Here is a 14,916-nt window from a genome sequence, read left to right as displayed (position 1 = left end):
AAATACCAGGCTAAGTATTTTACACTTTATTTGGTAGTCAACAGAATATCCCTGACAATTTTTGGGTAACTTTTTAATCTGAATATATATTTTAAAAGTACCCATTTCAACAGCAACGTTATCGTAGGAGACTATGTTTTTCTAAGCATGAAGCTAAGAAAGGCACTATTCTCATTGGGTGATTTTCTGTAGCTAAGAAAGTTCATGGAATGAAAGTTAGTCACTGAATCCCAAGCTTTTAACATTCTTCCACTCCTATCCCCAGGACTTTGAACTTCCTATCCCAAAGCAGGTAACATTTTTACAAGTCACAAAGATAAAGGCAAAATGGGTACAGAGGTCATGTAGGAAAAACTTCTGAAATCTATTCACCAAATTCCTGTGATGCTATTCGTTAGCAAACCTTTGGCACTAAAACACATAGGTAAAGCCCTCCTCTTCCCCAAGCCATCTCTAGTATAAGATATATGATCATAAAAAAGCCAACATTCATCTGATGACAGAATTTTCATATTACCTAAGGTGTAGGTCATGTTTGCTTTAAAACTCAAAAACCCAACAGGTAAAAAATAGTATATAAGTAGCAGTATCTTAAAAACACACAAGATGGGGGAATTTTTTTCCAAGAGAAATTCACCCTTCTCTCATCCCCTTCCCAAAGAAAGAATCTAAGTCAAAATGAAGAAAAGATAACATTTTAATACAATCTATAGTAACAAGGCTAATCTAAGATTTTGAGAATTTTATCAAATTTTAGTATTCTCTCTTTCTCCTCCCCTCTTCCTCACTCCTTTTTTTCCTCCTCCTCTCTCCTTTCTCTCTCCCTCCCTCCTTTTTTCCTTTCCTTCTTTCCCTCCCTCCTTCCTTACCCCCTCTGTATTTCTCTTTCAACATAAATCAGAGAGGTTGCCTTCAAGTAGAAAACTTATCTGTTCACAGACACAATGTCTGCATTTTCTGTTCTCAAAATAAAAGGTGATTGGTTAAATTAAACCAATTTTTAAAATATTGGTTACCTGAAAATCAATTAGCCTGCTTTTAAAAAAAATATTTCTATAATCCAGCATTCTGATTTAGTCAATTAGCCTCATGTACTGTGGGCTCTATACAAAATCCCTCCCAGATGTGGTTGTATGCTTTGGTAGATGAAGTATACTCCAGTTCCAGATAATTTGGCAATCTGCTTTCCTCTCGGGATTGGAAGGGCTGAAGGGCCCATATGGACAACCAAGGACAAAAAAGAATTCTTGAGTACCTCAACAACCAACAAGGCCTTTTTCTCTACCAGTCATGAGTACTCTCAGCCATACCTGAATACGTGGTCTCCCTGCTGTCATTGAGAAAGAGCTTTGGAGATGGGGGCCTGCGATAAACCACATGCATCCTTCCATCATTCTCTTCCGACATCCCCTTCTCCAGAGGTTCGATGAAGAATTCGTCCTTGTCGGTACGGATCATGCCAGCCTAAAGGAATGGGGTGGAGGCAGAACATTTCAATTCCTCTCCATGCAGGAGCCATTCAGAGTCAACAGTTACAATATGCTTAAACACACTTTAATCCTCTCGAGAGAGCAGTTAGAAGGCAGAGAGTAAGCAAGGTGAATTCTTTATTAGAACCAAATAAAATGTTGGTTCCCCAGTCTGACAAGGAAGGACGGTGATAACATACAAGCTCCCAGGGATTGTGACTTCAAACCAATTAGCCAAGGCTTGGACAAGAATGTGGGTGGGAATATGAAAACCTGAATTCAAAGACCATAATCTCAAACGGAATATAATGGAAAAGGGGGCTATGACCTTAGCTATCTGTCATCCCCAAACTGCTCTAGGGGATGCTCATTTTCCATAGACTGATAAATCAGGAATCAATGCATTGTTGAGGAATGAACCAGAAATGCTCATTTATGGGACACTTGATGGTAGTCAGATCATACATTATTGGAAGAGTTGCCAATTTGTTTTGGTGATGAGGGTTTCTATACCAGCTATTGCTCTCACTAAGGAAAATTTTCTTCTGCTACTTCCCTCACTGGCTTGTTAATAACAAAACAATTTATATAAAATGTCTTATAAAATATAAAACACAAAATATTTAAGAATTATTATTATTATTATTATTATTATTAATCATGAGGGGGAAATCCATGAAAGAAACTACTCTACCCAAAAGGCACTTTTAAAGAACTAATTGCTTAATCATTCACTCCATAAATATTTATTATGCACCTACAATATATACACAGTCATCAATCAAGCCAATGGATTTTGAGTGAAAACCAAATTCTTCCCCTAGATCTTTCCAACTAGACAATATTCACAAAGTTGACTTTGAGAAGAATCACAAGGAGATACTAGAGTTCAAAGAACCAAGCTATCTTTCTTCATATTCACAAAGTGACTTTATTTTTGTTATTTTTCTACAGGCTTGTGGGTGACAGAGTTTGCAGCAACAAACAGCTGGTAGGCATGCTGTAGTGGCTCGAGTTCCTGTTAATCATATGAATCATTGGCTTTCTAGGAAGCATAGGGACACACAAGAAAGTAAGTCTGGTTCCTTGTGTTTCTCCAGGAAATTGGCAAGTCAAGGGAGGGCGTTTTGCATTTTACAAGATATAATCACAGATCTGTGTAGGTATGGCCTCAAGCATGAGCAGAACTCACTTTTTCTTGAAATTGGTTCAGAAAGTCTAGTGGAAGCAAGGGAAAAACAATTCTATTTGGAGTCATATAACCTAGAGTCAAATCCCATCTTTGACATTACAAATATGACCATAGTGAGATCTCTAAGATTTCTTTTGGTTCTAAATTTGAAGTCCCATGATCTAATTGATATAAATGTATTCAAGGTCCTAGACCCACTCTATCTTCCTTCCAATTTCCACTATCAGATTTAAGTAAAGGTCAGAGCTAAGACAAACACAAATGCCTGAGTGGGCCTGAAATAAGTCCCATCGGTCTTATTCTATACTGCTATGTATCTCTTCCTCTCATTGATTAATTCTCTAAATTGCCTTGAATTCATCATCTCTGTTGTGATCATTAACATGGGTTGAATTGGTTATTTTAATGATGGAATCGACCCAAGGAAGTGGAATGAGAAAGTAGAAAAAGAAAATTCTTCTGACTTATGCTTCTTTGTTTCAACTACCTCCCAGCATTCTATTAGTATATCTTCCCAGAGTGCTCTACTCTATCTACTCTTCCCTCCCTTGTCCCTTGTCAATTTAATTCACTCCAATAGCTTCTTCTGTCACCTCCTTGTTCATGATTCTAAAATCTATAATAATATTCAATCCTTACCTCCAGACTCAAATTTTTAGCTTCTGCTTAGATACCTTCTATAGGCATGTTAGTCCCTAGTAACTGTGTCGGACCTGTTTTGTGATTATGATATGCTTCAAAATAGGAAATACTAAATCAAAAATCCTGAGTGAATGTTAACCTGTTTTCTATACTTACAGCATATTTTAAAACATGGAAATTGACTCAAAATAGTTACCCAGTTTTCTCATGGTAATGTAAGTGGTAAACACACACTGAAACACATACACACAGAGTATAACTACAAAGAATAACTTATCCTACAAAGCTGAGTATAATTCTCTGGGGGGTAGAGAGGAGGGAAAGGAGGGGAGGAGAACCTTTAATGGACTTGCAGGCATTAATGATAAAAAAAAAAAAAAAAAGTTGAATAAGAACTTTGAAATGCAAATACAAATCATGAGAAATCTAGAAAGGTAAATTCATACAAGCAATGGGAAGGTGTTGTATGATGATGTAGTGTTAACATTCTCCATGGGAGGAAAGATACAAGTATTCTCTCAGATTCTTAATGTAGTCAAAGTCTATTAAGGGAGTTAAGTAAGAAAAAACAGAGTAGCTTGGGGTGGATTTCTTGGGTTATGGGGGTTTGAAGAGAGGAAAGAGAAATGAATATAAAAAGAATGTACTGATATAGAAAGAATGAAGAAGGGGGTATTGCTATTTTTCATAATTAGAAGGAATTCCCAAATAATAATAATAATATAGAAAGCCTATACAGGCATGGAAGTAGGGAACAGGCATCAAATGAACCTTATTCTTATCTGAACTAGACAAAGGAAGATTGAACACATAAAGAGTATTTAATATACAAATACATAAAACTCAATAAAAAAAACAGTTTGGGATGGGGCAAGAGTAGGGATAAGATAATATCAGAGAGGGAACAAAATCCTTACCCGGAAGGGAGAATGAAGAGGAGAGGAAAAAAACTAAAGCAGTACTATCTATTGGAGAATGGCTAGAATAGCTAAACAAACTGTCATATAAATGGAATGGAAAATTATTGCAGAATAAGAAATTATGAAAAAGACTCATTTCAGAGAATCCTTCAAATTATGAATTGATATAGAGTGAAGCAAACAGAATCCAGAGGAATATTTAGGCAAAGACAACACAAAAAAAGAAAGAAAATGAAATACATTTTTTTAAAGACTTAAGGCCTCAGATCAAAGCAGTGACCAACTAAGTCTCCAGAGGGTCTATGATACATCATACTATCCACCTCCTAACAGAAAAATGAGGGACTCAAGTAGCAGAAAGATATGTATTTTTGTTATGTTTACTATGTGATTTTGTTTTGCTTAGCCATGTTTATTGATTACAAAGAATTTTTTTTTTATTTTGGGGGAAGAAAAAGAAAGGGGTTAACAATAGTGATCACAAAGAAAGAGGGCCATTGAAACATTTTATGCGAACAGAAGAGAAAATAAGTAAGTTCAGAAGGAAGCATAAACAGGACAGTTTTGAAAATATTGTACTTAATCTATTAAACATTTTTTTAAAAGGGAGTAACATAAAATGGCAAGTCATAATTTCATATACAATCCTATGTCAGTATTTTTTTATCCATATGGAAATGTTTGTTTCAAGTATATTTAAGTTCAGAATTTTTTAAAAAGATACCAGAAATTATTCTAAAAAAATGAGAGGTTAGACTAGGTCTTCAAGGTTCTTTCTAGGTCTAGCAATTTATGAGCCTTTAAGATCCAGTTCCAACAATCTCAGATTATTTGACAACTTCATTACCTCCTTCAAACATTGTCAGATCCTGCCAATAGAATTAATTTTGGGAAAATTCCTAAGGCAGCAACTCTCCTCCCCTAAACTCCTAGAACACTTACTTACTGTCTGTACCACTCAGTTTGCAATTAATCACATACAGCCTCAGTTCTCTTGGGCCCAAAAAAGTTATTCAGTGGTTTGTACTGGATTATTATATATTGTCTGTATCAGTATTTAACTTCTTTGTAGGTTTACAACTTGTTCGCCCAGATGGACTTTAAATTCTATCAGGGCAAGGACCTCATGTCCTCCTATTCCCCATCATCTAACTCACTGTAGACTTTTTGGCCGTCCCTCTCACACAGACCTATTTGTTCCCACTCATCTTGTTCTGACTGGTCTACAAAAGACACAGTTCAAATCTTCTTGATCTCACATTCCAAACTCAAATTCACAGGATTATAAAATTGGAAAGGGCCTCAAAGAATTTCTAGTTTACCTTATAATAGCACAGGAAATCTCTTCTACAACATCCCTGACAGCCGTTGGTTAAGCCTTTCTTTAAAGACCTTTATTGACGGGGAATCTACTGCTTTCTGAGACATTACATTACACTTTGGGACAGGACACATTATAACAAACTTTTTCATCATTTCAAGTCAAAAATACACATCTTTTTGCTGCCAACCATTACTTATAGGTCTGCTCACTAGGGCTCAGCAGAAGAAGTGAAATCCCTCTTTCATGACTCTTTTTGCTTGTAGGCTAAACATCCCCAGTTTGTTCAAATGATCTTCATATGACATGATTTTTTGTCCCCTCAGGATTTCCCTATTGCTTCACTGGAGAGATTCTTTTTTTTCCTTTCCTAAGGGAGAATACATTGAGACAAGCTAACAGGGAATGGAAAGGAATCTGGGTAATCTGCACTGAACACATTTAATAACAACTATCACCTGTGTATTATCTCATTTGAACCTCATGGCAATCTTACTATAGGTATTGTTACCTAATTTTACAGATGAGAATACAGAGGATACAAGATGATAGGTGCTGGTGTCTGAACTCAAGTTTTCTTGGCTCAAATCCAGCATGCCATCTACTTTGCACATACAATCATTATCAAGGGAGATGACTATGGCAGCACTTTGGGGGAAGGGGAATGGAAACATACCAAACTGTGCTTTCTTTTTTTCTTCTTTTTTCAAACTGCTTTATTACTAGAAATACATTCAAGGAGAGCTTGAGCAGTCCTAAAAATGGGATACTTCCTAACTGCAGCTTTTGGGGATCCTAAATGCAGCCAAATGGCCCCTCTCTGCTTCCTTGGGTGCATCTTCCAGTTGGCTCCTAATGAGAATCAATAACAGCAGTTGATCATATCAGATCTCTGAACTGCTTATAAGTACCCACCCAAGAACTGCCTCAGTCAAACTGAGACCTGTTAAAGATTTTATTTCTAAAAGCAAAGTTCTAAATCATTATTAATTACAGAAATGCAAATTAAAACAATTCTGAGATATTACCTCACACCTCTCAGATTGGTGAAGATGACAGGAAAAGATAATGATGAGTGTTGGAGGAGATGTGGAAAAAGTGGGACACTAATACATTGTTGGGTGTTGGTGGAGTTGTGAACTGATTCAACCATTCTGGAGAATGATTTGGAACTATACTCAAAAAGTTATCAAACTGTGCATATCCTTTGATGCATCAGTGTTTGTACTGGATCTGTATCCCAAAGAGATCATAAAAAAGGGAAAATGACCCACATGTGCAAAAATGTTTATAGTAATCCTTTTTGAAGTGGCAAGGAACCGGAAACTGAGTGGATGCCCATCAGTTGGGAAAGTGGCTGGGTAAGTTATGGTACATGAATGTTATGGAATATTATTGTCCTATAAAAATAATAAGCAGGCTGTTTTCAGAAAAGACTGGAAAGATTTACATGAACTGATGCTGAATGAAGTAAGCAGAACCAAGATGTGAGGGACTTGGTTCTTAGCAATGTGGTTATCTAAAAGAGAATTCCAATAGACTTGTGATGGAAAATACCATCCGCAACCAGGAGAGAACTATGGAGACTGAATATAGATTGAAGCATAGTATTTTCACCTTTTTGTTTATTTGTTTGCTTTTTGTTTTTTTGTGGTTTTCCCCTTTGGTCTGATTTTTCTTGTACAACATTACAAATATGGAAATATCTTTAAAAGGAATGCACATGTTTAACCTATATCAGATTGCTCACTGTCTTGGGAGAGGAGAAGTAAGGGAGAGAGAGAAAAAAATTTGGAACATAGTCTTACAAAAATGAATGTTGTAAACTATCTTTACATGTATTTGGAAAAATAAAATACTATCAAGAAAAAGAAAAAAGGCAAAGTTTTCCCACTGCATCAAGGGCTATCTCCAGTTGTTACTGATCTGTGTCTTGTCACTAGACCCAAATGGCTCTGGAGGAGAAAGTGAGTCTGATGACTTTGCAGAGTTCCCTCTCACTTAAATCCAGCTCACTTCCATGTCATGGCATTACCTCCTTGATGTCATGATTTTCTTTGAGAACAAAGGTCAAACAACGACAACCCAACCACCCAAGAAAACAATGCTGCTGCCCAAATGATTTAGAGTAAGAAAGGGCTCTTCCCAAGCAGTCTTACTCCAACCCAAAAGAGAATATTCATTTGAGTTCTACTAGAGATCTAAACATTATAGACACAAATTTCAATAAATATTGGAACATTGGAGGGCAGGTGAGGGGAGGTGCACTTAACAGAAGTGATTCATGTAAAACAAACATGTTACAAGGTTTTACAGAGATGAATGTTGAAAACTACCTTTACATGTATTTGACAAAAATAAAATACTATTAAAAACTGAAAAAAAATAAAACAAATATGTTAGTTTTCCCTTTATCAAAACTTACATCACATTGGATTCTCCTTGTTTGAGATAAATCAGAGAGAAAAACAACTATTCATGTTATGTCCCTCCAGGAAATAAATCAGATATTTGATAGTAAGCTCCTTGATAGCAGTGTCTGTCACATCTATCCTTGTACTCCCAAGTCTTTGCACACATTAGCCACTAAAGGATGACTGTGAGATAATAGGGGGGAAATGGATGGGCTTTGAATCAAAAGAAACCTGGATTGAAATTCTACCCCTCACAAATACTAGTTATATGATCTTGGACAAATGAATTAATCTCCCCAACCCTCAATTTTCTCATTCAAAAAATGTTTAATGTGTGAGTACCCAAGACAACAAAACTGTTACCTTATATGTGTGAGCCTGCTGAAAGACTCAAATATGACAATAAATGTAAAGCATTTTTCAAAACTTAAGTGTTATATATCCGTTATCATTAATGTTCTATTTCTATTTTTTTCTTTCCTAAGGGAGAATACATTGAGACAAACTATTCTATTTCTTATGATCATAGGATCATACATGGAATATGTATGTAAGGGAAAATAAGGGAAGAGTAGGAGAATACGCACTTCTGGGGCTGGAGATATACATATCTCCTTCTATACACATATCCCTTCTATATACATATCCTTTTTTGACTCAGAATCAAGATTTGCAGAGTCATAGAACACCCAGACTTAATAAGTGGTCAGGCTGGACCTCAAACTGAACTTATTTGATTCCAAGTCTCCTAGCTCTTTCCACCATACTATATCATCTAGTTCCTTCTGTCCCACTTCTCCCTTCTAGCTCCTCAGGTAAGGAAGCCAAAGATTCTAAAACCCTGCAGAAAACATGACCCCTCTAAGGAGATTTTTAATATCTTTTTTTTTTACAGTTTCATTTAAAACAATTTTTACATTTTTAAAAAAACTTTGAGTACTAGATTTTCTCCCTTATCCCCAACCTCTGCTCCCATTAAGAAAGCCCTTGTAAAGTTATGGAAACATTTCCATAAAAGTTCCTCTAAAGAGATTTTGACTACCTTAAAAAAGGGAAGATTTGACAAGGCACTATTAATATAATTTGTCTTCTTTAAAGAACTCTGGCTATCATTTCTCAACTCAGAACAAGACCTATCTTCTTATTTGGCTCTCAGCTCCAATCCTGGCTTTGCTGAGCAAGCTTTTGCCAGCTGTTCTTACTATCGCCCACTCACCAAACCCATTTTGGCCACCATCAGAAGGAGACTCTGATGTGGATATAAGTTTTGATAAAGGAAAAACTAACATGTTTGTTTTATTTTTTTAGTTTTTAATAGTATTTTATTTTTCCAAATACATATAAAGATAGTTTTCAACCTTCATCTCTGTAAAACTTAGCAACATGTTTGTTTTGTATGGGTCACTTCCATTTCCTTGTTAGGCCTTTCCAAGCAAGAGGCAACCATCAGCTTTGGCCCTCTACATAGTAGCTGTACTTTTGAATTGTAGTCAACACTGAACTTGGAGTCACAGGATCTTTGCTATCTGTATGATTTTGGGAAAATCACTTCACCCCTGTGTTTAAGTAATCACATCTGTAAAATGAGGACTTTATTCTCCTTTCGGTCTCGGAGCTATGATTCTGTGAACAACTCCCTGCTGGTCAATAGTGATTACAAGCTCCAGCAGGGCTTTTGGTCTCAAATCTCAGCAGGGTCCTACCTGGGACATGTTAATTCAACAAGCAATAAAACTGGTATTTATTGAAAGCCTACTATGTTCCAAGCACAGGGCTCTGCTCATTCTGGGTAGTTGGATGATTATAATACAAAATGGAAAATGAAGCAATTGCAATGTGAAACCACGTCCCAATTCTTCTAATCTAGTTCGGCTCCTACTGTTTGCAAGGCCCAGCATCAGGCCAAGTCTGGGACGAAGACAAGAAAACCCAGGGAGAAAAAACAGGTTACTCTAGTTACTGTTAAAAGAATTGTGTGCAAAGGGCCAGTTGAAAGTTCACTTTTTATAATAGCTCCTCACACATCACGGCAGGTTTCTTCCCAGGCTCTCAAATCTCATTAAAAAAGCCACTAAAACGATCTCAACTTTCCTGACAGAGAATCAGAACCACAAAGAGGTCGCCTGGGGTCAGACTCGGAGCTCAGCACTTCCTCCCCTGCCTACAAGCCCACATCCCTTCTTGCTTGTTAATGCCATGGTGAGATCCGCCCCATCTCCCTGGGCTCCATCCACACTTAATCAATTCCTGTGGCCACAGACAGACACAAATGCTGGGATCTGGGCCAGGCAAGAGACAGATTCGGGCCTGGGAGCCTCTACTGACCTTCTCCTCTGGAGCCTGAGAAAGGCCTCCATGAAATGCTGCATCATGTCCTCTGGATGTGAGGGAGCTCCCCAGGAGGTGAGGACCCAGAATCCTCGCCTCCCCCACGGCTCAGGTGAAAGGGATAGATGATGGGGGGTAAGGTTGAGCAAAGATCTGGGAAGAAGTGCTAACATCATGGACCTTCTGTGCCCTCTAAGCCAGATATCAGTTTCACTGAGCAATCGGGAAGGGCTATTTTCTCTGTGGCCTGACATCAATATTCCCACTCAGTGAGCTTCATGCATGGAAACTCAGAGAGTTCACGGATTCAGGGAACATCTGGGCTGGAAGGGATGGACTTAGAATCCAAGAATAGAAGAGGAAACTGGGACCGAGAAAGTGCACACTAGTTGCCAAAATCACTACTCATATGCAAAACTAGCATTAGACCCCAGATCTCCCAGTTCCTATCCCATCACAAAGTGTAAGCAGCAGACAAGCCTGGAAGTCTGACTCCGCCAGTTCCCCTGTCATCTGAGACTGAACTACCCCCAGGCTCTTTGTTTTTTGGGGTGATACTTCCTTCTCCCTCTCCCAAGAGTGTGAGATTGATCAGTCTAAGCCCAGGGACTGCAAAAGTCCCTATAGCTAGCTATCTTCAAACCACAATGTGGCTTATGGAAAAAGCCATGTCCTCAGAAGTCAAGTTTTTCTACTTGTCACAGTTCTACTCTTTAGGAATTAGGTGACTGAGCAAATCACTTCCTTTCTCTGAACCTCAATTTCTTCTTGTGTCAAATGATGGCCCTGCAAGTCATCAACCCTCACAGGATGGTTGTGAAGAACACACATTTTAAAGTGGAAAGTACAATTGAAATGTAAATCAATGGCAATGATAACAATTATTCCCACAGCTATCATCACTACACCAAAGGGGTCCCAAACAGAGTTAATGCAGCAGGGATGACTGTCATTTAGTGAGCCCCTAGAGCTCAGCCCTCTTATCATCTGAGGAAGGTCCCAGATATTAGGTAGTGATGGACCAAGTACCTGAATATAACTACATCTACCATCTATTAATTAATGCTTGTTTCAGCCTGATGAATCCACTGACATCTTAGCAGCAGCAGCAGCAGCAGGGGATTCTCTGCAGACTACAAATTAACATTCAAATAAATAATAGAATGCTTCCTACCACCAGAGAAAAATGACTTTCCTTGCAGGAGGTTTTACCAAAAAGACAAAATGATCATTTTTTTCTTTGCTGACTTTCATTTCTCACTCACCTCCATTCAATCCAACAAACATGAATTAAGGACCTGCTATGTTTGGTCAGTGAGAAGCAGTAGACTTCACAAAAAGAGAGCTAGCCTCCAAGTCAGAAAAACTTAGATTCAAATACTGTCTCTTGACATACTAGTTATGTGACCAGGGAAAGCCACTCAATTTTCTGGATTCCCAGGGAGCCCTTTAAGACTACATTATAGAAGAGCTACTGATGTGCTTTGGTGTACCTAAGGAACTCCCTATATTGATATAATCACAGTTCTAGATAAAAATTGTTTATGACAATATAAAATTGTGCAGATACAGAGTAAACAAGAACAAAAAACAAGCATTAAAGTCCAAGTATATAGGTAGGGGATTCCAGGTGAAGAAGGTGAGGAAACTCCCTCTATGAAAACAGTTCTTGAATACTGAGAGAAGTGATTTGCCCAGAGTTACATGGCCAGTATGTGACAGACAGAAGGCTGAATTTAGATTTAAATGACTCCACAGTCAGGTCTTTAGCCACTTTACCAATAAGTCAATGAATACATATTTATTAAGCGTTTATTATGTATCAGGCATCATGGTTAAATGCTGGAATAGCATGGTGCTTTTATGTCAATGGGGACCAGAGTCACCAAAGAATTACACTGTGGGGAGCTAGTAACCTTCCTCTTCCTATCACAAATTGCCAACGAGAAGCTGAACATTAGGACCAACACCACCAGATGTCTATGGTAGGGAGCCACAAACCTTCCTCTTCTTCAGCCCCAACCTTCATTACCTAATTCCTACCAGGCACTGGATGCTACAGTCAGCTGGACTGCTGATTCTCATCTCTGCTGGAGGTATCACTGATCCCTATTCTACTCTCATCCTTCCTTACAACTAATACCCAGAAAATCTAAATTCTAGAAAATCTAAATCTAAATTCAGTCTTCTGTTCTGTCCCTTGATTTCCAAGGTCTCTGTGACGTTGATTCTTTTACTTTCCTTGCCATAATCTAAGTACTATTTGGTCCTCCCAATCTGTCATAAACTAGACCTTCTCCTATATGTTGTTTTCCTCAATTATAATAGAAGCTCCTTGAAATCAGGGGCTGACTCGCTTTTCTAATTGTATCTTATCAGAGTGGTTGGTACATAAATGCTTAATAAATGCTTTTCCACCAATTCCTGGATCTTTCTCTTGGGTCAATACTCCACACACTATACTACATCACACTGCCTCTCAAATAAAAAAGGATAAACAAAGGAATTAAAGAGGATCAGAAAACTAACAACCAGAGGGATTGAGAAATGTTTCAAGTAGAATGTGGCGCCTAAGCAATGCTTTGGAGAAATCTAGGAATTCTACAAGGTAGAAGTGAGGAGAAAACATATTATAGGCATGAGGATCATTAAATATTATTGGGAAGCTAAATGTGAATCATATTGAGATAGCCTGAAGATTTTGTATTTCATTCTAGAAGCCACTGAACATTTCTGAGTAGAAGAACACCATGCTCAGATTTGTATTTCAGGAATATTGATTTGGCTTCTGTATGGAAGACAGATTAGAGAGAATAGAGATGGGGAGCAGGGAAGCCAATTAGGAGTCTATTGCAGTAGCCCAGCTGAGAAGTGAAGAAGGCCTAAACAAAGAGAGAGGATTTACAAGTGAAGAGAAGTAAATGGAAGCCAGCTTTGTTGTAGAGATATAACTGGAAAGATTGAGCAAATGAATAGATCTTACAGATCAAACCAATATGTTCATTGAAAAAAGGGATAACAATTATGATCATAATTGTAACCATAATAATGACTTACATTTATATATCACTTTACTTTTTAAAAGAATTTTCTTCCTAACAATTCTGTGAGGGGGATATAGTGCAATGATTACTAATACCATCTTTTGACCCATGTTATGGGTCAAAAAATTTTAAGTGATTTATCTAAAATCAGAAAGTTAGGACTAAGTGGAGGATATGAACTAATGGAGGTCTTATTTAAGTACTTCGTCAATAAAGTTTAAAATCCCTAACTTAGCATTAAACTATAATAAAAGTTTGTGAGTGAAAAATAGCTTTATACATCAGCTAGTCTAATCTCTTAATTATTTACAGGTAAAGAAAATAAGGTATTAGTAAGGTCTTGACCAAGGTCATGTAAGTAGTGATTAATAAATATTGGATTTGAACCTCTGACCAGAACTTTTCCCACCATATAATGTCATCTCTTCCTATTCTGTCTCCTACTGATCCTCTTCAGCATAGTGCTGTAGAAAAAAACTTACCTGTTTGAGCTTAGACAAATCACTTAACCTCTGTGGGGCTCACCTTGCAAGATAAGGGGACTAGAAGATCCTGAAATATTTTCTATTTCTCACCCTAAAATCTGTGAACTACCCCATTCTGCAATCAGACAGTACTATTCCCTCTTCTCTGAAAACATCCTCTTGTTTCTTTGCCTCTACAGATTTGCTGATACCATTACTTCTAAATAAGGCATAAATGGATAGGGTGCTAGACTTCAACTTAAGAAGTTATGGATACTTACTAGCTGTATTATCCTGGGCAAACCACTTAACTTTTCTATTCCTCAGTGACCTAATCAGTGGCATCTAAAATCTCTTACAGTTCTAAATCAACGATCCTAGAACCTATAATACTTTTTTTCTATCCCACAGACTATCCAAACTTACCAATCCTTCAGGATTCAGCTCAAACATTGAATTCTTTTCTGATTCTAATTTCATCCCTAAACTAGAAGAGTTCTATTCTTTTTGCAAACTTATAACATCACTGGTTTTTTTCTTTTATTACATATGGTTTTCTAATCAAGTATTATAGTTAAATGTGTCCTATCTATTCTTCTAAATGCAAGCTCCCTGAATGCAAGCACCATGTCTTACTCACATTTGCATGTCTCATACTAGCAAGCACATGATTCTGCTCATAGCAAGGTATGAGGGAGAGTCCTCTATCCCAACTCCAAAGGTCACAATCTATTTGACATGAGATCTAATAAGCATTAGGAAGGGTCACATTGTGACAAAGCAACTGGCTAACTGTGCCCTAACTGAGAGGGAAAACTCTATCTCTGGACTTGCCCACAATGTTTACCTTTCTAAAGTATCTGTACTTCAGGCTCCCACAAACACTGCCTGGCAACGTTATGTACCTAAGCATTTAGGGAAGGGAGCCCAGCTGGTGCAGAGGAGTTCCAGAGTATATCAAGGCTTTCAGAAACAAGCCCCCACCACCAGAATATTTTTTTCCAATTTAACTCAACATACATTTTATAAGTGCCTACTGCACACAAAGCATTTTGTGAGGTACTAAGGATGCAAAGGCAAAAGCAATACACAACCTGACCTCAAGAAACTTACATTCTATTG

The 14,916-nt window shown here is 37.6% G+C and overlaps 1 protein-coding gene across 2 annotated transcripts in view; it reads right to left on the bottom strand.

The window, feature by feature from the left end:
* ADAMTS2 (ADAM metallopeptidase with thrombospondin type 1 motif 2) overlaps nt 1-14,916 on the bottom strand; it is a 451,708-nt gene that overhangs the window by 310,163 nt on the left and 126,629 nt on the right. For both annotated transcript variants that reach the window (XM_031953540.1, XM_031953539.1), the window contains exon 3: nt 1,311-1,464. In XM_031953540.1, the coding sequence (XP_031809400.1) occupies nt 1,311-1,464 (154 nt within the window). The remainder of the gene's footprint in view (nt 1-1,310; nt 1,465-14,916) is intronic.

This window comes from Sarcophilus harrisii, chromosome 2 (assembly GCF_902635505.1).
Source record: "Sarcophilus harrisii chromosome 2, mSarHar1.11, whole genome shotgun sequence".
NCBI classification, from domain to species: Eukaryota; Metazoa; Chordata; class Mammalia; order Dasyuromorphia; family Dasyuridae; genus Sarcophilus; species Sarcophilus harrisii.
The sequence above is the reverse complement of the archived record's forward strand: the minus strand, read 5'-3'. Positions and strand labels throughout refer to the sequence as shown.